Below are 22256 nucleotides of genomic sequence, written 5' to 3'. Positions count from 1 at the left end.
TACAATGAGTTATCAGTGTACATCTATAATAATGGATAAAATTGAAAAAACCTCTGCAGTTGCAAATGCCAGTGAGGGTGTGTAACAAGAGGAGCTTTCATTATGTGTGGAAAAACAAACAAAATGATATAGTAACTTTGGAAAACATATCGGCAGTTTAAGGTAAAGTTAAACATATATATACTTACCATATGACCCAGGAATCTCACTGGTATGTGTATGCCCAAGTGAATTTCAAACTTATATTCACACAAAAACCTGTAGACAAATGTTAGTAGTAACATTATTCATAGTCACCAAAATCTGGAAACAATCCAAATGCCCTTCAACAAGTGAATATATAAATAAACCTTTGCACATCCATAAAATGGAATACTACTCAACAATAAAAAGAAACCATTCTTGTTTTATGCAATACCATGGATAAATTTTAAGGACATTATGCTATAATCATATTATAATTATAATTATGCTAATAAAGACAGATCTGAAAGCCTACATACAGTGAGATTACATTAGATGATACTCTGGAAAAGGCAAAACAATGGAATCAACATTAGATCAGTGGCTCCCAGGTGTTGGGGGTGATGAATGTGATTAAAAAACAAGAAGCTGCACAAGGGAATTTTTAGGGGGATGAAACTCTTCTATATGTTACTGTGGTGGTTAATGTACATGTTAAAACCCACAGACCCTTTCACCACATAATGACTTTCACCCTCTGCCGGTGGTTTTCAATTGGGAGCAGTTTTGGCCACCAGGGAACATTTAGCAATGTCTGCAGACATTTTTTGTTCTCACACGATGGAGGTGGGTGCTATTGGCCTCTAGTGGGTAGAGACCAGGAATGCTTATGAGCATCCAACAGTGCACAAGACAGCCCTCCAAATAAACAATGATCTAGCCCAGTAGCGTGACTAGTGCCAAGGTTGAGAAACTCTGATATATGGACATTTAAAAAAATCAACCAGAATGCCAGGAGAACCCAGAAGGGAATACAGACTGTGACAACTGCATCTAACTGTATTATAAATGTGTTTTAGCCCATTTTGGCTGCTGCAATAAAATACCACAGACTGTGTAGCTTATAAACAACAGAAATGTATTTTTCACAGCTCTGGAGACTGGAAGTCCAAGATCAGGGTGCAAAAATAGTCGGATTTGATGAAGACCTTTTCCTAAATTGCAGACTTCTGATTTCTCACTGTGTCCTCACATGGTGGAAGAGACGAGGATGCTCTCTGGGATCTCTTTTATAAGAACATTAATACCACTCATGAGGGTTCTGCTCTCATGACCTAAGCAACCCTTGGCGGCCCTACCTCCAAATACTGTCACATTGGGCATCAGGATTTCAACATATGAGTTTGGGGGCAGAGTAGGAGGACACAAACATTCAGGCCATAGCAAATAGCAAAATGTATTACACCATTTCACTGAAATGGGTGGGGAATAATGGAGCTGACCTAAGTAACTTTCAAAAACCAATGTTTTCATTGGACACTACTAACTAAAGGCAAAATGCACTGTACTCTAGTTGGCATATATATTTCTCAGAGTATGGTATAGCAGTTCATTACATTTATAGCAAAACATTGCATGTATACGAGCATTGAAGAAATAAGTTAATACATTGTGGATAATGGGAGCCAAATTTCTCACTGCCAGATAAAGTTGCAAAGAAAGGATTTTAAGTCAGAGATATCAGTATGAACTCGTGTGTGTGTGCATATGAACAGCAGTATAGATACATATATTTATTAGATCTGTCCACCAAGAGGGCATAGACACAGTGCTGCAATGTTAGCAATGAACACACATTCACCCAGATCTTGGTTTCTTAATACCATTTTCTAATAAAAGGAACCAGGAATCCTTGGAGAATAAAGAGGCACAAAAACTCAATCATAACATAAATTAGCCACAGGGATGAAAGTAAGCATAGAGAAGATAGTCAATAATTTTGTAAAATCTTTCTATGTTGACAGATAGTAACTACACTACTTGGGGCAAAGATTTAATAATTTATATAACTATGATGCATATTTGAAACCACATTGCATATCAATGATACTTTAATTGGAACAATAAATTTTAAAAACAAAGATAAATAAATAAATGAAAAAGAATATGCAAGTGCCTTAGGTTTCTATTGCTGCCTAACAACCACCACTGTAATGGCTTAAACAGAAGTCCAGGTGGCCTCAACAAGGTACTTTGCTTGGGCTCTCAGAAAGCTGAAATGAAGGTGTCAACCAACTTAGGCTCTTATATGGAGGCTCAGAGGAAGAAGCTGCTTCCAGGCTGGTTCCAGTTGTTGGCAGAATGCAATTCTGTGCACTTCGGGGACTGAGGTCCCAATTTTGCTGACGGCTGTCCACTGAGGGCTGTTTTCAGCCTCTAGATACTTCCTATATTCCTTGCTCCTGGACAACTTCATTTACAAAGCCAGCAATGACAAATTGAATCCATCATGCTTTGAATGTTTCTGACGTCCTCTTCTTTCTTTTTCTGCCTTTCTCTTCTGCAACCAGCTGGAGAAGTATTTGTTCTTTAAGAGTTCATATGCCACTCCAAGACTACTAGATCTAATATCTGAATTCAGCAAAGTTGCAGGATACAAAATTAATACACAGAAATCTGTGGCATTCCTATATACTAACAAACAATGAACTAGCAGAAAGAGAAATCAGGAAAACAATTCCATTCACAATTGCATCAAAAAGAATAAAATACCTACAAATAAACCTAACCAAGGAAGTGAAAGACCTATACTCTGAAAATTACAAGACACTCATGAAAGAAATTAAAGAAGATACCAATAAATGGAAACACATCCCGTGCTCATGGATAGGAAGAATTAATATTGTCAAAATGGCCATCCTGCCTAAAGCAAACTATAGATTCAATGCAATTCCTATCAAAATACCAACAGCATTCTTCAGAAAACTAGAGAAAATCATTCTAAAATTTATATGTAACCACAAAAGACCCTGAATAGGCAAAGCAATCCTGAGAAGGAAGAACAAAGCTGGGGGGATTATGTTCCCCAACTTCAAGCTCTACTACAAAGCCACAGTTATCAAGACAATTTGACACTGACACAAGAACAGACCCATAGACCAATGGAACAGACTAGAGAGCCCTGTTATAAACCCATCAATAAATGATAATTTAATATATGATAAAGGAGCCATGGACGTACAATGGGGAAATGTCAGCCTCTTCAACAGCTGGTGTTGGCAAAACTGGACAGCTTCATGCAAGAGAATGAAACTGGATTGTTGTTTAACCCCATACACAAAAGTAAACTCCAAATGGATCAAAGACCTGAATGTAAGTCATGAAAACATAAAACCCTTAGAAGACAACATAGGCAAAAATCACCTGAATATAAGCATCAGCAACTTCTTCCTGAACACATCTCCTCGAGAATGGGAAACAAAAGCAAAAATGAACACATGGAACTACATCAAACTAAAAAGTTTCTGTACGGCAAAGGACACCATCCACAGAACAAAAAGGCATCCTACAGTATGGGAGAATATAGTTGTAAATGACATATCTGACAAGGGGTTAACATCGAAATATATAAAGAACTCACACACCTCAACACCCAAAAAGCAAACAATCTGATTAAAAAATGGGCGGAGGATATGAAGAGACAATTCTCCGAAGAAGAAATTCAGATGGCCAACAGACACATGAAAAGATGTTCCACATCATAATCATCAGGGAAATGCAAATTAAAACCACAATGAGCTATCACTTCACACTAGTAAGGATGGCCAACATCGAAAAGACTAAGAACAAGAAATGCTGACAAGGATGTGGAGGAAGGGGAACCCTCCTACACTGCTGGTGGGAATGTAAGCTAGTTCAACCATTGTGGAAAGCAGTATGGAGGTTCCTCAAAAAACTAAAAATAGAAATACCATTTGACCCAGGAATCCCACTCCTTGGAATTTACCCAAAGAATACAACTTCTCAGATTCAAAAAGACATATGCACCCCTATGTTTATTGCAGCACTATTTACAATAGCCAAGATATGGAAGCAACCAAAGTGTCTATCAGTAGATGAATGGGTAAAGAAGATGTGGTACATATACACAATGGAATACTATTCAGTCATAAGAAAGAAACAAATCCTACCATTTGCAACAACATGGATAGAGCTGGAGGATATCATGCTCAGTGAAATAAGCCAGGCGGAGAAAGACAAGTAGCAAATGATTTTCCTCATTTGTGGAGTATAACAACAAGCAAAACTGAAGGAACAAAACAGCAGCACACTCAGAGACCTCAGAGACTCCAAGAAGTGACTAATGGTTGCCAAAGGGGAGGGGGAGGGGAAGGTGGATGGGGAGGGTGGGAGAAGGGGATTGTGGGATATCATCAGTGCACATGGTGTGTAGGGAGTCACAGGGAAGACAGTGTAGCATAGAGAAGACAAATAGGGACTCTGTGGCATCTTACTGCACTGATGGACAGTTGCTGAAATGGGGTACGGTTGGGGGAGTAGATAATAAGGGTGAATGTAGTAACCACATTGTTCTTTCATGTGAAACCTTCATAAGAGTGTATATCAATAATACCTTAATAAAAAAAAAGAGTTCATGAGATTATATTGGACCAATCAGAACAATCCAAGGTAATCTCCAATCTTAGAGTCAACTGAGTGTTAAATTACATCTGAAAAATCCCCTTACAGTAGTACCTATATTAGTGTTTTATTGAATAACAAAAGGACAGGAAACTTGCAGGGGATTATTTTTAAAATTCTGCCAGCACACTGGGCATGTCAAAGGGATGTGAGCCTACCCAAAAAAGCTTCTAATGGCCAAAACTGGATCAATTTGAGGAAAAAAAAGTCATTATTGGATAATATCCCAAGGAATAAAAATATCTATACTGATATAAATAAATGACTGATTTAATACATAAGGTAGAACTTCTTTATGCTATAATTCTAACTAATAAATGTTGACAGTGGGAAGGATGCAGAAAACCACTATTAGAACACCAAAGTAGTAATTGCTGCAGGCAAGACCAGCTGATGAAGGCTAAACCTAATGGGTAAAACTTTAAGGAGAAACAGGATATTTGCAGAGCCTCAAAGTATCTCCCCTCCAAATTTTAATTTATTATTATGGTTGGGTTTTTTTTAACACATACTCAGAAATTCTTTGATACTTTTCCCCTCAAGAGGTGAAACTTAATTCTCCCTCTCTTAACTGTGAGCTGGACTTTGTGACTTACTACTAAGAAATAGAATATGGAAACAGAGAAACAAGATCTTACAAAGTAAAAACTTCACAGACATTATCTTAGCCAAGGGATCAAAATTAACACTACCCGTAGTAAGTCATGTTGATATTATATCACTGATAGGATATGATAAAAGGGCATATAACCTCTGTGGTATTCTCCAAATCTTGTAATTTCAGTAATCATGAGAAAACATCAGAAAAGCCTCAATAGAGGAACATCCTGCAAAACAGCTGACTAGTACTCTTCAAAAAGTGTAAAGCTCATGAAAGAGAAGAAATGAATGAGCAACTGTCAGAGAGTATAGGAGAATAAGGACACATGATAACTAAATACAATTGGTATCCTGGATTGAATATTGGAACAGAGAAAAATGACTTCGGTGAAAACTTGTTGGCATTTGTATGAAGTGTCAAACTTGATTAATAATATCGAATTAATGTTAATTTCTTAATTTAATAGGTGAAATATGTTAATATTAGAGGAATCTGAATGAGGGTATACAGGAACTCTCTTTACTATCTTTGCAACTCTTCTGTAAATGTGAAAATATTCCAAAATACAAAGTTTAAAAAAAGATTTTTACTGGATTACTTAATTGTTGTGAGAGCTCATGAACACAGGAAGATAAAAGCTTGTGGTCAATTTGTAAAATTTAATCAGAAGTTTCCACCAATTTTAAAAAATTTTTGTATGCTATTCCTTTCAGTATGTGTGTCATAATGTATTGAGCCAATTCTCTACTCATGGGTATTTGTGTTGTTTTAAATTTCAATATTATCATTACTGATTTAATTGACATCCATAAACAAGCCCCCCTCCATAAAGGTTGTACTTACACATTACTCCCACTAGTAACATATGATATTTCTATTCACAAACACCCAAAGAAGTACGGAATATTATCAATCTTTTTAATCTTTTCTGATTTGATAGGCAAAGGAAGGATTTCTTTAGTTTTCATTTGTATTTCTTCTGTTTTTTTTTTAGTTGAGTTTCCGTTTGTTTATTGGCCCTTTATATTTCCTTTACTGTGAATTTCCCATTTTGTCCATTTTGTTACTGAGTTTTAAGAATTACTCAAATATTAACTCCAAATCTGGAATATGTGCTGTGGATAGTGCAGTACATTGTTTATGTATTTTAATTGCTTTATGATATTATTTCGTTTTAAGGCATTTATAAATTCTTCATGGAATATTATTTGCAATAATAATACATGGTAATAACAGAAAAACAAAAATAAAAGAAAATTGGAATATGCTAATAGTAAAAAAAAAAACACTGAGGTTGGTTAGCACCTCTTCTAATATCCTAAAAGTAAAAGCCATTGAATTGGCACTGAGAACGCACACACCAAGACACAGTTGTTAAGAACTATGATGTTAGATACAGGCGAATTGGGCTCAGTTCGCACAATTCACGTAACTTCTTTGTACCTCAGGTTCCCTATTTGTAAAAAATAATTGTAACATATTTTAAACAGTTACTGTTAAGATTCATTTACTTCATTCATTTATTCAACAAATATGTTCAGTGCCTACCAATTACTATTTTAAGCCAGTGGTTCTTAAAGTGTGGCTGCTTGACCAGCAGCATCACCTAGGAACTTGTTAGAACTACAAATCCAAAGCCTCACACCAGACCGACTGAATCGGAACTCTGGGGGTGGGTCCCAACCATCCATCTTTCTACCTAACAGAAGTACTCTCTCTACACCTAAGTAGGGATATAGAAGGACTCTGGCTCACCAAGGACTCCAGACAAATCAGTAAGATTTGTGTCACCTTGAAGACTCCCCATACATTTTCAGCAGTGTCAAGCAGAACACGGCAGGGAAGGTCCATGGTGGGGGGGCACAGTAGCAGAGGAATGACTGTGGACACCCATCTCAGCTGTCTGGTTTTATCCCTCAGCATGGAGTCATATGCCTTGGATGCTACCCACATCAGTAACCAACGAAAATCTGAAGAAAACTGAGGTTCTGCATGTGGTTGGGGGAAAGAGGTACCCAAACACTGCAGCTCATACTCATTTCATACTCATTACTTCACATGGTCTATTCAGCAGTTTTGTGAGACATTTTCTCAGTATAGCACATAAAGAACTGATTGTAAAAGTAATATATGCTTAAAAAAGAAACCATAAGCCTAAAATGGGGTCATTTGCTCCTCACAGCAGCAAACTAAGACTTAGTTCCTTTCAGTTTATCCCAGGGATGTGATTTTAACGGTCAGTCTGGAATTTCCTGATCAGCATTCCCAAGGTAATCGGCATGATTTTAAAAAGTTCCCTTCCTCCACCCCTCAAAAAGAAGATGTTCTAGCCTGCAGTAATTGTTTCTTTCCTTTTGCTAATAACTTCCTTTCCCCAGCCTTCCGCCAATAAAAATTTTTCATTTTGTACAACCCCTCAAGTACAGCATCTCTCTACTTGCTAGATGGGATGCTGCCCGATTCATGAATCACTTCATAAAACCAATGACACCTCCACATTTATTTGGTTGAATTTTTCTTTAATGTATATTTGCAATAATTGCCTGTTTATACTTCTAGCTAAGAGATTCAAATATCACTTGAAATTAACCATCCCTTTAAAAGTTTTTTCAAGTATATAAGTGTTCCCCACTGCCTTTGTAAGTCAACTGACCTATTTCTATAATTTTCATTTTTTTCTCTCTAAACTTATTAATTTTTGTGACACAAGTAAAATATGTTCTCTTGGAAAGGTGAGAAAGTACAGATATGCAAAAAATGTAAGATTTCCCATGAATCTGCCCCTTAGAGAGGAACCAGTATTATTAAGCTTGTCATGTACATCTTTTCCAACTTTATCTATGCACAAATGCAACATACAAATATATTTATTTTAAATTGGGAGGTCATATATATGTATAAATGTAACTTGATTCATATATATACTACTTTTCAACATGCTTTATTCACAGTACAATATATATTGACTTTTTTTTCTATGCATATTGGAAAAAAATCTCCTACTAAAATGCAAACTTGCACATAAAATCACAAGACAAAATCCAATAAGCTACTGGTAACAGGAGCATCTTAACTCAGTATCATCAAAAGGTTAAAATAAGATGAGCAAAGTTCTAATGAAACAATGCAACCTAAAATAAAAGTGGGGCTCTCATTATATATGAGAAAAACAATTCAAGACAAAAACATCAAATAAGATAGGGCCACTTCCTACATTGTCTTTGCTTTCAATGCATTACTCTGAATTTATTTCTTAATCTTTTGATCTCTTCCAAACATCTTTGTATCTCTTCTCTTCCTCCTCTTCCTTCTCCTCCTCTATCCCTTCATTGTTTTTGGTATGCCTTTGGGGGCATGCCAATGTCTATTTTCCTAGATAGATGGTGCTTGTTCCTGATTATTATTTCCTCTTGCTTCTGGCCTTCACCTTCCTCCAAATGCAGGTCTACACTTTGAACCCTGTCTTCATTTGCCTTATGGGTACTTTCCATGTTGAGATTTGTTTCTCCTGTTTCCTCTGGGAATACAATTACTTTTAGGGAGGAAATGGTGAATGTGTATTGCTCATTCTAGCACCTATCTGCTTTCTTGAATTTAGGTAATGGGTGCAATGGTCTCTCCATGCTTCTAATTCATTCCTCTGTTCTCTTCAGGTTCTTGACCTTCTACCATTCCCAAAGGGCATGTGTAGTTTCCCTTAGTCTCGCTCAACAATTGCCCTATAGTCCATTCTATGGGCCTCTCCTTTGACTGAAGGTGGGGCAAGTAGGAGCAGTGTGATGTCGTGGTTCCATTCTGGCCTGGGCCATATCCTCGCCTTCATCCCCCACTCCCAAGAGTTTCAGTCCAGAGCTCTGTGTCATACCAACCTCCTCAAATCCCAAGCCATTTCCTCCTCCTTTTTCCTTCTTTGGACTGAGACTCTCCTAATGGACCTTTGACCCTGAAGATAGATGAGAGAGTGTGTGTGGTACTGAAATGCTTGGTGGAGAGACCAGTAAACTAGACAAGGGTCTCTTTCAAGATTGACCACCCTATCTCCTCAAGTCTCAAAATTTCCCCTTCCTGCCCTGCCTCACCCCATCTCCGGCCCACCATATTGGAGTAGGGAATTTATTTTAATGATTTATTAGTCTCTGTGCACTGTGTGCCCCTTATATAAACATCATTTGTTTTACCTCCTCCCTCCTCATCTCCACGTTAATCTCTGGGTTGATCCACTATTTTCCTGCAAGCAGGAATGAAAGAAGATTTCTAAAATATTCCCAGGTCTATGAGTCCTCTCCCCAATCCTTCTTCTCCAGCTCTGCCTGTCACCCCAAAGCCTAACATTTTTGTTAGGAAAGGTTGAAAAGATGTCAAGCAAACAAACTCACAGTGGTCTCAGGCTTTGTCCTCCTTCCCCTCCACACACACACACTCTTAGGCCAACCAGCCCTACCCCCTAGGCCCCCTAGTCCCCTCTCCCCACTGGGAGTTCCTGGCCCAGCAGCAGATGTGCTTTGTTGCAGGGAAGTGTGTTCCTCCCCTCTTCCCCCACTCCCAGGGGCCAGATGCCAGCCCGTCTCATTGGGAAAGGAGAGTGCTGCTGAGATAAAGTCCTGGACAAGATGGACTTATGCACACCTTGGCACCTGGTCACCTGAGGACCTCTCACGTCAGTGCTGAGCTCACTGCCTCTCACCACGCAGCCCTGGGTTCCCACCCCACCTTGTAGTCAGCAGACACTGCTGCAGGAACTTTCACCGTATTCCTGTCACACACACACTCACAAAGCCCCTCTGCATCCCTCTGTGCACTAGGTCCCATCATGCACTGCCCTGTCATTCATTCCAGTGCCCACTAATCCAAGGGGCTACAAGTGGCTTCACAGCCTTGATTGGAATTTGTTCTTCTCTGGTTACTTCTGAGGGTCTCAATCCAACTCTATCATTGCTCCCTCCAGCCTTTAGTCTTTTCTGCTTTTCTCTCCTCTCTTTCCTGGTTACCTGCCTCCCCTGCCACCTCCTACCCTCCTTGCCCCTTCCCCCTCTCCCAGCAACCGGTGCCAGTAGGTACCTTGTTTTTGTCATGCAAGGTGGCAGGAATCTAAAGAGGGATTATTACTAATTCTCCGTATGTTTCTGCATAGTCTATGTTTAAGTCATTAATACCATAAAGCTACTTTCATTTGGGAGGAAAGAAGTTTGCTTGTTTTTTAATTTTAACTTTCCTCTAGCTCTAGATTCAACTTTAGGATTACCCTTTTCCCATTTCTTGGTCATTGGCTGCTTCAACTTTTACTTTAGAAACTTTAGAAAAAAGCAAGGGATTCAGAAAACAGTTCAAGTTTATGCTCCTATGAAGAGGTAACTTATCATTAATATTGAACAGTAATTCATTTCCATGTAAATAATACCTGAAAATTTTAAGATCAGGAAGGAAAGAGATCTTAATAGGGAATGTGGCATTAATTGCCACAGTCATTAAGTAATTATTAATGTAGAAAAAGATTTTGTGGCCTTCTCACATCCTCAAAAAGCTGAATTTTTACCTATTTGTTCCCAAAAGTATATATGCAACACACACATATAAACATACAGCAACCCAGATGGATGCATTCTTTATTAACAAACAGGGCAGGCTTTGGCACCATGCCTTCATATGTACTCTTACATTGCTGAACTGAGCTGGACAATCCAGTTCAACTCCTCTAAAAAATAACATTTAGTATTGATTCAATTCCACATTTAAAACATTTATTAATTACACAGTAATAGCTGGGTAAATGTAGTAAATCATGCTTACACACATGAATCTCCAAAACTACCATTTACGAAGTACTTGCTATGTACTAGGTGCATTAACTGGATATTCGCCTTTACTCCTCACAAAAGTTCTTTGATGTATGCTCTGTTATTGTCCCAGTTTTAAAGCTAAAGAAACTTCTGATTTCAATTACTTGCCCAAAGTCACACAGCTAGTAAATGCAGAGCTGAATTTGAATCCAGATCCATTTGGCACCACCACTTGTGGTCATAGCCAATAAGCTATATTGTAAGCCCCTATGAAATATTGGTATCCTTCAGAGTTCTTTCATAGACGTTTTTTTTTTTCATTCTTAAAATATTTGTATTAGTTTCCTATTGTAACTGTAACAAATTGCCACAAGTTTAGTGGCTTAAAGTAACAGTCTGGAAGCTAGAATTCTGAATTTTTAGTTTTACAGGGGGTAAACTCAAGGTTGGCAGGTCTGGTTCCTTCTGAAAAACTCCAGGAGAGAATCCATACCTTTCCTCTTTCACCATCTGTTGGGTGCCAGTATTCCTTGGCTTGTGGTTACACCACTATAATTTCTGCTTTCATTGTCACATTGCCTTTTTGTCTTCTAAAGTCAAATCTCCCTATGCTTCCCTCCTACCAGGATACTTGCAATTACACTTAGGGGCCACCTGGATAATCCAGGGTAATCTCCCCATCTCAAGTTATTTTAATTTAACCACAGTGGTAAAGTCCCTTTTGCCATATGAGATAAAATTTCCCTGTTCCAGGAACTTAGAACCTGGATATCTTTGGTGAACATTGTTCAGCCTACCACACTGTCCAAAAGATCTTATGATTTTCACTTTTCTATAAGTGTTGACACCCAAATCTGTTCTCTAGTGTAAGGCTGGAGGCACCGGAGGGAGAAGTGAGCACGTCAGACACTGATGACGTGCCAAAGTCCCCGGCTGTTGCCCCCTCCCAACCTGAAAAATGTGCCTTCGGCTAGCTAGTCCTCGCGCCGCTGTAAATATAAGCTCTGCCTCCCCCTACCTTCTTTAAGAACTCGCTGCCTGTATACTTATGCGCTACTTCCCCAGCCTCCATTTCTGTAGACTGGGAAATCTCGCCCAGGAATTGCGTTCAAATAAACTACCTGGCCCTTTGTTGCCTCTCTTCGCCTGCTTATTTTGGCTAGAATTTATTTTACATCTAGCACATCTCTTTTTTTGAGCTCCATGCTGTTTTATCCAACTTGCTTTTAGATTTTTCCACCTTAATGTCCTACCTTGCACAAAGTAATCTCTGGGTTCTCAATCTAAATTGATGACCACTTAAGTCATCAACTGATGACCACTTAGGATTCAACCATTTCCCCAAGCCAGACGTTTTCTCTTACTGTCCACATCCTATCAGTCACTAAAACCTGTTTTTTATACCTCCATTAAATGCAACAGCCTCCCTTCTGGTCTCCCCACCTGAATATTGCCCCTATCCCATAAAAGGATAATTCCAGAATCCCATATAGGAAGATGTCACATACAATAATTCTTAAGGCAGCCTTATGAAGTCAGCATAACTTTAGGAAATCTTCATTGTGCTTTAGCGGATTCTCAAAGACAAGAATAAACTGACATATAGAGAACATTTTCGTGCATTCTCCTATCAGCTTTTAAGCATTATTGGTGACAAACTGCACTTGTGAAATGTTTAGAAGATTCGAATAAAATGTGGCTCTTCAGAGAAAGCAAATAGTGACTCTGTGGCACCTTACTACACTGATGGACAGTGACTGCAATGGGGTATGGAGGGGGACACGGTAATATGGGTGATGTAGTAACCACATTGTTTTTCATGTGAAATCTTCATAAGAGTGTATAACAATAATACCTTAATTTAAAAAAGTAGTTATAAAAAATGTGGCTCTTGAGGGGCAACTTTATGTCTTAAAAGACTACTGTTCTATATAGCCCTGATATATTTCTAGTCTGTGTAATAAATATCGTATTATTCTTACCATGAATTCTTTTGTTTTCTGTTCATCCTTGCTAAATCCTCACACCTGCTGTTATTCCATTCCTACCATTCCTGTTTCCTTCCACTCACTCTCTGATGCTCAGAATACTTGCTCTGGGGCTCCCAAGCACTGTTTTCATCTTAACCTTGAACTCTGTGATGTTTTTTGATACTTCCATTGCTGGCAAAGCAGCTTACATAGTCTTTCCACATCAAGATTTGATAGTATCTATTAGATTTTTCTTATTAAATTACACTCTTCTTTTTGTCTTAACTCCTTAAATTTACTCCCAATCCACCTTAATTGGACATTAGATGTCTTCAAGCTCCCTACCTGTCTTGTCCCACAGGAGTCTGAGCACACTGATGGTGTGTAGATATTGCCATTTAAATTCACACAAAAAAATCTTGGTGACAAGTAGTGGTCTGTCCCAACAACTTAACCTATGGAGTGATTTCTTAAACTGTTGCCAAAAGCAGAATTTGGCCTGCTGTACTTGTCTTTGTGCTCCTTCAGAGTTGTTGTATAGTCTATCACTTCATGCATGCAGATAATCAAGTTTGTCAGTCTAATTTCTAGATTTTCATTCAGCCTTCTTTTCTTGGGGGGGGAGCCAAACAAATATCTCTGCCTCCTCCCCCTTACTACTACCAACTTCTTATTTTGAAAAAACTCAAGCTTACAAAATATTTCAAGAATAATAAAGTTAAGATCCCTATACACTTAATCACTTGATCTAGATTAGATTCACCAATTAATATTTTTCCAGTTGCTCTCTTTTTCATTTTTCTCTCTTTTTCCATTTCTGAACTATTTTAAGGCTAATTATAGACATCATAATACTTCAGCATTTTATCTTCTAACACAGACCTCTCCTAAACAAACACAATACAGTGATCACATTCAGGAAATTTAGCATTGATGTAATACTATTTTCAAATCTACAGTCTTTTTTCAAAAATTACATTTTGTTGCTGAGTCTTTTAATCTGGAACAGTTCTCTAGCCTTTTTTCTTTCATGGCACTGACATTTTGATGAGAATGTGGAGTAATTGAAATTCTCATACATTGCTGATAGGAGTACAGAATGTTACAACAAATTTGGAAAATTGTTTGCCAATTTCATATAAAATCAGACAGTTACTTTTCTGTGCCCCAGCAATTCTACTCCTAGGTATTTATCCAAGAGAAATAAGAACATATATGCACATGTAAAAAAACTTACACAAGAATTTCATAGCAGCTATATTTATAATAAATTTAAAAAATGGAAACAACTAATATAATATGCCCAAAATCTCCAGTAAACAAATTGTTTATTCATGTTATTTTGCAGCATAATATTTTGCAGGAATATTATGCAGCAATAATTTTAAAATGATAAACTGCCAATGCACACAACTATAAAAATGACTTTTAAAAGCATTATATTGAGTGAAATAAATGAAAGATGCTAGACAAAAGATTACATACTATATGATTCTCTTTAACTGAAATTCTACAACAGATAAAAGTAATATAAACTGATATAAATGTTGGGAAGGAAAGGACTCAGCTCAGTGTCGCAGGGAAGTCAGATATAGTGAGACAAGAGACCAAAGTCAAGAAAGCAAAGTAAGTTTTTATACACTCTGCATAGAGTAGCAGAGCGGGCCTGCCTAAGGTGAGACAGGCAGGCCTGGATGCTCATTCTGAGGCTTCTTTTATGTGGTTTTTGGCAGGGCAGAGAGGTCCTTGATTGACAGCTGTCAGCTCTCTAGGCTTGTTCTGATTGGTGAAATGGGGACAGGGGCTGTGCTGTGCCTGTGCCTCTCATGTTTCTTATCTGGGGGTACCCTGGATATTTCCTGAGTCACTCTTGGACCCTGTCGCTTCATCTGATTAACTCTTTGAGTCATTTCTGGCTTTCTGATTCTATTTGATTAACTCCCTGAGTCATCTTTGGGGGCCCTTTCTCCTTTCCATCCAGCTCATTTCTGTCTTTCTGCCTAACAGAAATAAGCTGAGTGGTTACTTGTGGACAGGGGGAGGACGGCTGGGAAGAGAACAGGAAACTTTTAGAATCATAGAAATGTCCTATTTTACACTTATTTAACTGCACACACTTAAGATCTGTGCGTTTCACTGTATATAAAATTTACCTCAATTTTTTTAAAGAGTATAAACCAGAAGATAAGCATCACGAAGGCAGGAACTTTGTTTGGCTCACTGCTGTGTCTCAGGATTTAGCCAAGGATCACTTGGCAGGAGTTTAATAAACACTGGGAGAAAAAAAACCCAGACCTTAGTAATAATCTACATCAATAGTTGTGAAATTCATAGTGGAGATTTTTAGTCTATACCCTGGATGGTATAGGTATGTCTTGTATTTGAAACCTGGTATTATTATTAATCCACCTCCTGGGTTACTAAGAATCCTTTCAATTACAAGGGTTCTGAAATAAGAAAATGGCTATTTCAACAAAAGTTTTTCTGACTCAAAATCTGTGCTTTTCCTGTCTTTCCACACTGCCTCCACTTTACATGGTGAGCCTCCAGATTAAGGGGTAAACTGGCTAAAAGTGATGAGTTGTGTCCATGCAGGGTTATACCAATATGATTGGATGGCATTTTCTTAGTCCAAATGGCCAATAGCAACAGGCAGCTGAATACAAAATCTCAGGAAAAAAGTCTGGGATGGATAAATTGATTCTGGCTAGGAAAGTCTGATACACAGTAGGCCTCCAGTAAATATTTGTTGAATGAGTAAATAAATGAAATGTAAATTTGTGAGTGTCTAGCAAATGAGGTTTATCCCACTAAATTTTTCTATATCTGTGTATTTTTTCAAGAAGATTTAGTAATAAGTTTCATAATGTTCTTTGGAAGTTATATTTATTGCTATTTTATTTTTGAAAAAGTAATATCATTTTATGGGAGAATATTTAGAAAGTAGTTATGAAATGCCATCTTGTGACCAAAGACAGAAATACAGCATAAATTTACCTGACAAGGGAGAGTGGGAAAGAGGTATAGCAGGTGGGGAAAGCTTCTCAGCTAGGACCCACAGAGGTCTGGCACACCTCTCAGAAGTAAGATGAAACAGAAAGGCAAATGAGGAACTAGAAGAGCCAACTGCTCTTATCTCAGCTAAAGAAAAAGGAGAAATAGAATTATACTATTTTCTCCCTTATGACTTTTTCTAATTATAAAAAGTCCACATGCTCATTGAAAAAGTTAAAACTAGAGATACAGAGAACAATAAAGATGAAGTTATACATTTCACATAATAACAAGAAATACTCATTTCAAATATTTTTATATTTCTTCTTAATCTGTATGTATGTGTGTGCCTTGCAGCTGGCTTTTTCACGAAACAGTATGCCAAGAACAGCTTTCCACGTCAATGATATAATTGTACATCATATTTTGTAACTCAAAACAGGTAATATTTTCTTCATGATTTCAAATTTTCTGGCAGATAACTAAAGAAAAGAGAAAAGTGAAGGGATTTTTTTTCTCATCCTATGACACAGAAATGGCACCAGAGTACATAAGTACTGTACTCTTATTCAATTATTTTCTTCATAATTACAAGTGAATGACAGTTATTCCATTTAGTTTATGTACTATTTGCTTCTTTTACACAAGGGAGAAGATTGGATGAAAGGAATGAGCCTAGACTTTTGCTAGAGAAAGGTGCTATGGAGTTAAGGAAGCACAGACTTTTTGAATTCCTGTTTGAATATTATCTCAACATCACCAGACAATGATGATGACGGTGATGATAACAGTGACGATAATGATGATCAAAGATCAAACATTCCCTGAAGGACTATTATGTGCCTGGAATTTCATATAGTTTTGTCCGCTTACTTCCTACAACTGTCATATGGGTTATACAGGGTTATACTCATTTTATAGATGTACAAACCAATCTCGCCTCACACTTCTTATAAGTAAAGAATTTAATTCTAGCCAGTGCTTTCCTGTTATACTGGGTCCACTCTTTAAGGTGATGGGTTTCCAGGGCTCGGACCCTTACATTATGTGGCCTGTGCCTAATGGGAATCCACTGAGTATTCACTCAATCCCATCCTTCAATGATGATGATTATGGTGATGATAACAATAATGATGGTGGTGGAGGGGAAATTTTCTCCTTGGTCCAAGAGTTTTAGGTTCAGGGACCCCATGAATGGTGTTGTCTTCAAGAAGGAAGATAAGTGATTTATGCAAGGTAACATTGTAAGGCAAAGAGCTCAGATTGGAACCCAAGTTTATCTGGCTCTAAGGCCATATACTTAATAGCTTTGCCTTCCTAAACTCAGGAACTTGAATTTTGACTTCATCTTATTGCTCAACCAGTCCTTTAAGATATCAGAAAAAGTAGTAATGATTCCTCAGATGACAGACCTAAGAGCAAGGGTCACAATGGCATTGCTTCCTCCACCATCAATACCTTCAAAAGCATCTTCATAGCAATTCACAGCTTGACTGCCTTGACCCAAGTTTTGGACTGGGCCTGCTGTGCATGGGATTGTTCAAACAGCAGGTCAAACCACTTTTCTCCTTTTTGCAAGCTCCCTTTACCTGGAGTCTTCTGTACATCAGGGTGTGGGCTGGTGCAGCCATCAGAAGCACAGCACCAGGCACACACGGTGTAAAAGACACCACGGAACCACCCAAACAGACCCAGAGACAACAGGCCCTTCGGGGAGTCTGAGCAAGTGGGTTGGGAGAGGGATGAGGGAGGTCTTATGAGATCTATTCCCATTTTCACCCCAATTGTTTTGGGAGCTACTTCACTGGACCCTGAGAAAAAGGTCAGCCCCTTCTGCTTTAATGCCAAGTTACCTGGTGAGGTCCAGTTCAGACAACTGTTTGGCTAAAGACTATCATGACCAATGTTTCCAGCTAGAAGTCTTTGGGGCTTTATCTCCTCCCTTACAAAATTTCCCCAAAAGAGAAAGGGAGGAGGAAAAGGCAAAGTGCTCTGACCTGTAATGGGACAGTTGTCGTCCTCCAGGTAAGTATGTACAGTACAGCCCGGCTAGCAGCTTGGGAGTCTGGTGCCTGCTGCAGGCAGGAGCAGAGAAACCCAGGTCAGACCACCCTGGAGAGTACTGTGGCCTGGGTGAGCCGTCCACATTCTGCCTGAGCACCACCCCTCAGAGCACCAGGGAGATGAATTCATCTTGTCTTGTAAAACTGGCACAGTGAGCCCTGGACCCTCATCTCACTCGTGATGTTCAGCCCTACCAGCATCCATTAGGTGCCAAAGCCTTGAAGAGTGGTTTGGGGACATGAAAATCCCCGAAAATGGCATCCCACAGTGAAAAAATAAAAACAAGGCCCAAGGGCACAGGCTGGCTTACCATTTTGTGAGCTGATCACGAAAAAAGAACTTGGATAAATATTACTCATATTGAAAGGACTGAATGCATGGCCAAACATCAGGTTCAGTAGAGTAAAATGCATCTTATCTTACATTCGCTACCTTCACTTTTTGTCTTTATTAAAAAGAATCATTTAAATTTTATGAATGTCAGCTTTTTCCTCTTAAAGTTCCTATTTCAAAAAACAAACTGCTATAGTACTCTAGTTCCTACATTCCAATAAACACTCCTCAATATACTTTCTTGTATTATTTAATGATTCATATTTGCAATAATGGGAAGCATACTGTATATACCAACTATCCTCATGCTTGAGTGTGTATCATAATCACCTGGAGGACCTTGTTAACTATTACTTCCACAGTCCACCTCCAGTAAGGCTTAGGTGTGACGGAAATCAGTATTTTAAAGATGCTCCCCATGTGACTCTGATGCAGGTGATTATGCAACTCATAAAACATTTGGAGAACAATCCATCCCATGCACTGTTTCTTTCTGGAATTGCTTGCCATAATACTAAAGAAATAAAGACTTGTGGAGGATTATTGACTCAACTGCAGAATTTTGATAAACCTACTGGCTCCTTAGTAATATCAAGAAATCAATTAAATGTTAAAAACATGTTTCAGGTAAACACAAGTATGTGGAGAGATCACAAGTCTCTGTTCTATACAAAAAAATGTAATTCATAACATTTACATAGTAAGTGCACAGTTCTTTGAGCCTTTCCAAGTTTTTTTTCATGTTTCAACTGGAGATGGGATGGGGTGAGGGGACTATTCCCTTAGATCTGTTTCCTGTATCACTTTGTCCAATTTACACATATTCTTGGTCTTTCGAACAAGAAGGTATGCCTGCCAGGGGCCTTCAGGGAGCCATCACAAGGGAAAGATAAAATCTTAGCCCTTAGACCTAGGGCAGCAACTTTGGCTCAAGCCTGTACTTGGGTGCAGCTGCCAAAATGGACTTGTCTGGCTCCTATGGAGAGTAGGGGTCCTGTGATTGAAAACCCAAGGGGCTAGGAAGGGGATGCTTTGCTAAGAACTCTGCCTAATATCATGGCCCAAGCAGCCCTACAGGAGTCCTACCTGTGTTAAAGGAAATCATGAAGCAGATAGAAAGGCTTTGGAAAACAGAATGGAGTTAAACCCACTGGGGACTCCAGGAAACTCAGAGGGATTGTGGCACTCAAGGGCTCCAGAGTGTCAGCAGTGCTGAGGGCCAGCAATAAAGGCAGCAGTGGCCAGCAGGCATGGCAGGGCCCAGGGGAGCAGAGAGGGGTGCAGCTCAATATAAGACTGACATTGAAGCCCCCACCTCCCAGCGTACTGGACTTGCTTCTGAGCACAGGGCTCTCCCTCAAGTAACTGTCCTGTAGTGGACTGGGGTTCTACATGCACAGGAAGTCACCAAGTGCAGCTCAGGGTCACCTCATTTCCTCCCCACAGCAGCCCTGTGAGGCGGTTCTCCCCATGAAAAGACTGAGTCTCAGGCAAGTGTATCTGTAATAATTGCCAGTTTTATTCCTCTGGCTAAGAGATCCAGAGGTATTCTGAGGTTTACATTTTTTTAATAGTTCTTCAGTCAAGAGTTTAGGTGCCCCCATTACCCTTATAAGCTGGTTGCAAACTATTCGACTCTTATAAAAAAAAACTTTAATTCTTTTGTGTGACATGTGTTCATTAAAAAACACTTAAGCAAAAAGAATAAAACACCACCACACAAAAGAAAGCAGTTTCTGATACATGTATGTATACATATGCACACAGTTTGGGATTTTATCCTACATATGTGAGCCGATACTAAATACGCTGCTTTGTAACCTGTTATATTTTATTTTACAATACGAAATGAACGTATTTTCATGCAAATGTGAAACTTCCTAACTGAAAAATAGACCTAGAGAATGGGTCAAAGTACAAAATCCAGTGAGATACTCGTAACAAGTAAACTACCTAAAACAAAATTCATTCAGATTAAGAGTAAAATGAAGGTCAAAGATACATCATAAAATGCTAACAAAGAAAGCAGGGGCCAGATTTTACCATCAGACAAAAACAGAACTCAAGGCCTAAAGCACACAGGATAAGGACGGCTGCGTGAATGTCTTTGCTTCCAATGCATCATCACAAACTTGTTTCTTACCCTTCTTATCTCTTCCCTAAGCCTTTCCAACTCATCTACTCCTCTTATCATTTCTTCAGGGTCCAAATGCCTAACAGGAGTGTCCTCCTTAAATCTCTGGCCCGGTTGAGTCAGCCCTCCTCTAAGGTTTCCCTCTGCTTCCTGGCTTACACCTTCTTCGGAAGGTTGAGCATCTCCTCCTGCCTCCTGTGGTACATCTTCCAGAGGGCGCTCTTCCCCGGCCTTTGGCATGTTCTGTGGTTTTCCTTCATTTTCTTCACAAGGCTTTTGCATGTTGACGGTTTTTCTATTATTTCCTTTTTTAATAAATTAATCCTAGAAAACAAGGAAACAAAACTAGATGCCAGGCAAACAGACCGAGTATGGGTTCCTACAGAGACCAGCCTTTCTCATTCAGGTCCCTAATTGTCAAAGTTTTCCAACCAGAAGGATAGATCCTTAGGGTCGGAACTCCCCTGACTCCACCCCTTCCTCCACCTCCTTTCCCTCCCCCTCTCGCTCCAGCTCCATCTTTTCTCCTGCTCCAGCCCACCATTTCCCAGCAGGCCCTGCTACAGGCTTCTCCAAGCAAAGTGGGAGCAGCGCGGAAGCAATTAACCCCTCCCTCGCCTCAGTTCTCCAACACTCCCGCCCTTTCGGGCTTTCCCAAGCTCTCCCAACCTCCCGCCTGCCACCTGAGACCAGCCGGTCCAACCTCTGGCCTGGCCTCCCCTCCCCCTTCCACGTCTCTCTGGCCTCCCCCGCCCCCGCCCCATTTCCGCTGCAGGCTCCACACAGGCCCCTGGCGCTTAATCCGGATGGGAAGAGGCTGCGGCGACCCAGGGAGATGCTTCGGTGTCATGCACACTCCCACCCCCCACCCAAAAGGACCTGAGGCAGTTGCGCCCTCACACTGACCTGCAGGGATCCAGGGGGTTTTCCTCCCTCTTCCCTCACTCGATTTGTGCCGCGCCCGTTAGACCAAGAGTCCTGCAGACCGACAGGAATGCTTGCTGAGCAGATCAGGGCCTGAATCACGGGCCCCTTTCACGATTCTAGGCCTCGTTAGTCTGAAGTTCCCCACATCCTCATCCTCTCCCTCATTTTACTACAACCCCGCCCTCCTTCCCCCGTGCCCACCGGTTCCCTGCAAGCAAGGAATGGGAGACGCAAGTTATTTCCCAATTTGTTTCTAAGCCTCTCCCTCGGAATCCCCAGTTGGCTACCGTTCTCTCTTTCCACCCCTACCCCTACCCCACCAAACAGAACCAAATTTACTACGGAGAAATGGGAGATTGCGAAGCCGTAGTGTTGGAAAAGCAGTGCCGGCCTCACCTGATTTCTGCTCTGATTCCTAGGCCCCAGGATCCCTAAAGCAGCGCCCACCTTTTTACTGACCTGAAAGGATCCGGGGCACTTTCCTCCTACCACATCAATAGGAAGCTGCTACAGGGAAACAGGCCCTGGACTATAAGGACTTCTGCACACGTCGACTCCTAGTCACGTGAGAGACGCGTCATCAATGAGCTTGAGTCCTCAGTTATCCCTCCCACTTAACACTGAAGCCCGCTCCCTGCATTTCCTCCACTTGATACTGTCGGTCTTCTTTCGTATTTGCTAATCAGAAACAATGAAAAACTGGTATCTTCTTGCAGTTTCTATTGGCCTTGCTCGGGTTACCAGGCAGGATCAGCCCTTTGCTGATCCTAATCGACCATTTCTTCTTTGGG

The 22256-nt window shown here is 39.8% G+C and overlaps 1 protein-coding gene across 3 annotated transcripts; it reads right to left on the bottom strand.

The window, feature by feature from the left end:
- Window positions 1–19901: 19901 nt before the first annotated feature.
- TCEAL8 (transcription elongation factor A like 8) lies at window positions 19902–22056 on the bottom strand. Of its 3 annotated transcripts, none has more exons than XM_036907098.2 (3): window positions 21925–22056; window positions 21445–21516; window positions 19902–20862 (listed from the first exon to the last, which is right to left on the bottom strand). In XM_036907098.2, the coding sequence occupies exon 3, from the start codon at window positions 20818–20820 to the stop codon at window positions 20467–20469; it is 354 nt and encodes a 117-aa protein (XP_036762993.1). In that variant the 5' UTR covers window positions 20821–20862; window positions 21445–21516; window positions 21925–22056; the 3' UTR covers window positions 19902–20466. The 3 variants fall into 3 exon arrangements, with proteins under 3 accessions (XP_036762993.1, XP_036762994.1, XP_036762995.1); XM_036907099.2 differs by having other exon boundaries at window positions 21445–21555; window positions 21925–22035; XM_036907100.2 differs by lacking the exon at window positions 21445–21516 and having other exon boundaries at window positions 21925–22049.
- Between the last annotated feature and the right edge of the window lie 200 nt (window positions 22057–22256).

Source organism: Manis pentadactyla, chromosome X, assembly GCF_030020395.1.
Source record: "Manis pentadactyla isolate mManPen7 chromosome X, mManPen7.hap1, whole genome shotgun sequence".
NCBI lineage: Eukaryota > Metazoa > Chordata > Mammalia > Pholidota > Manidae > Manis > Manis pentadactyla.
Note: the sequence above shows the minus strand (reverse complement) of the source record. Positions and strands in the feature narration are given on the sequence as shown.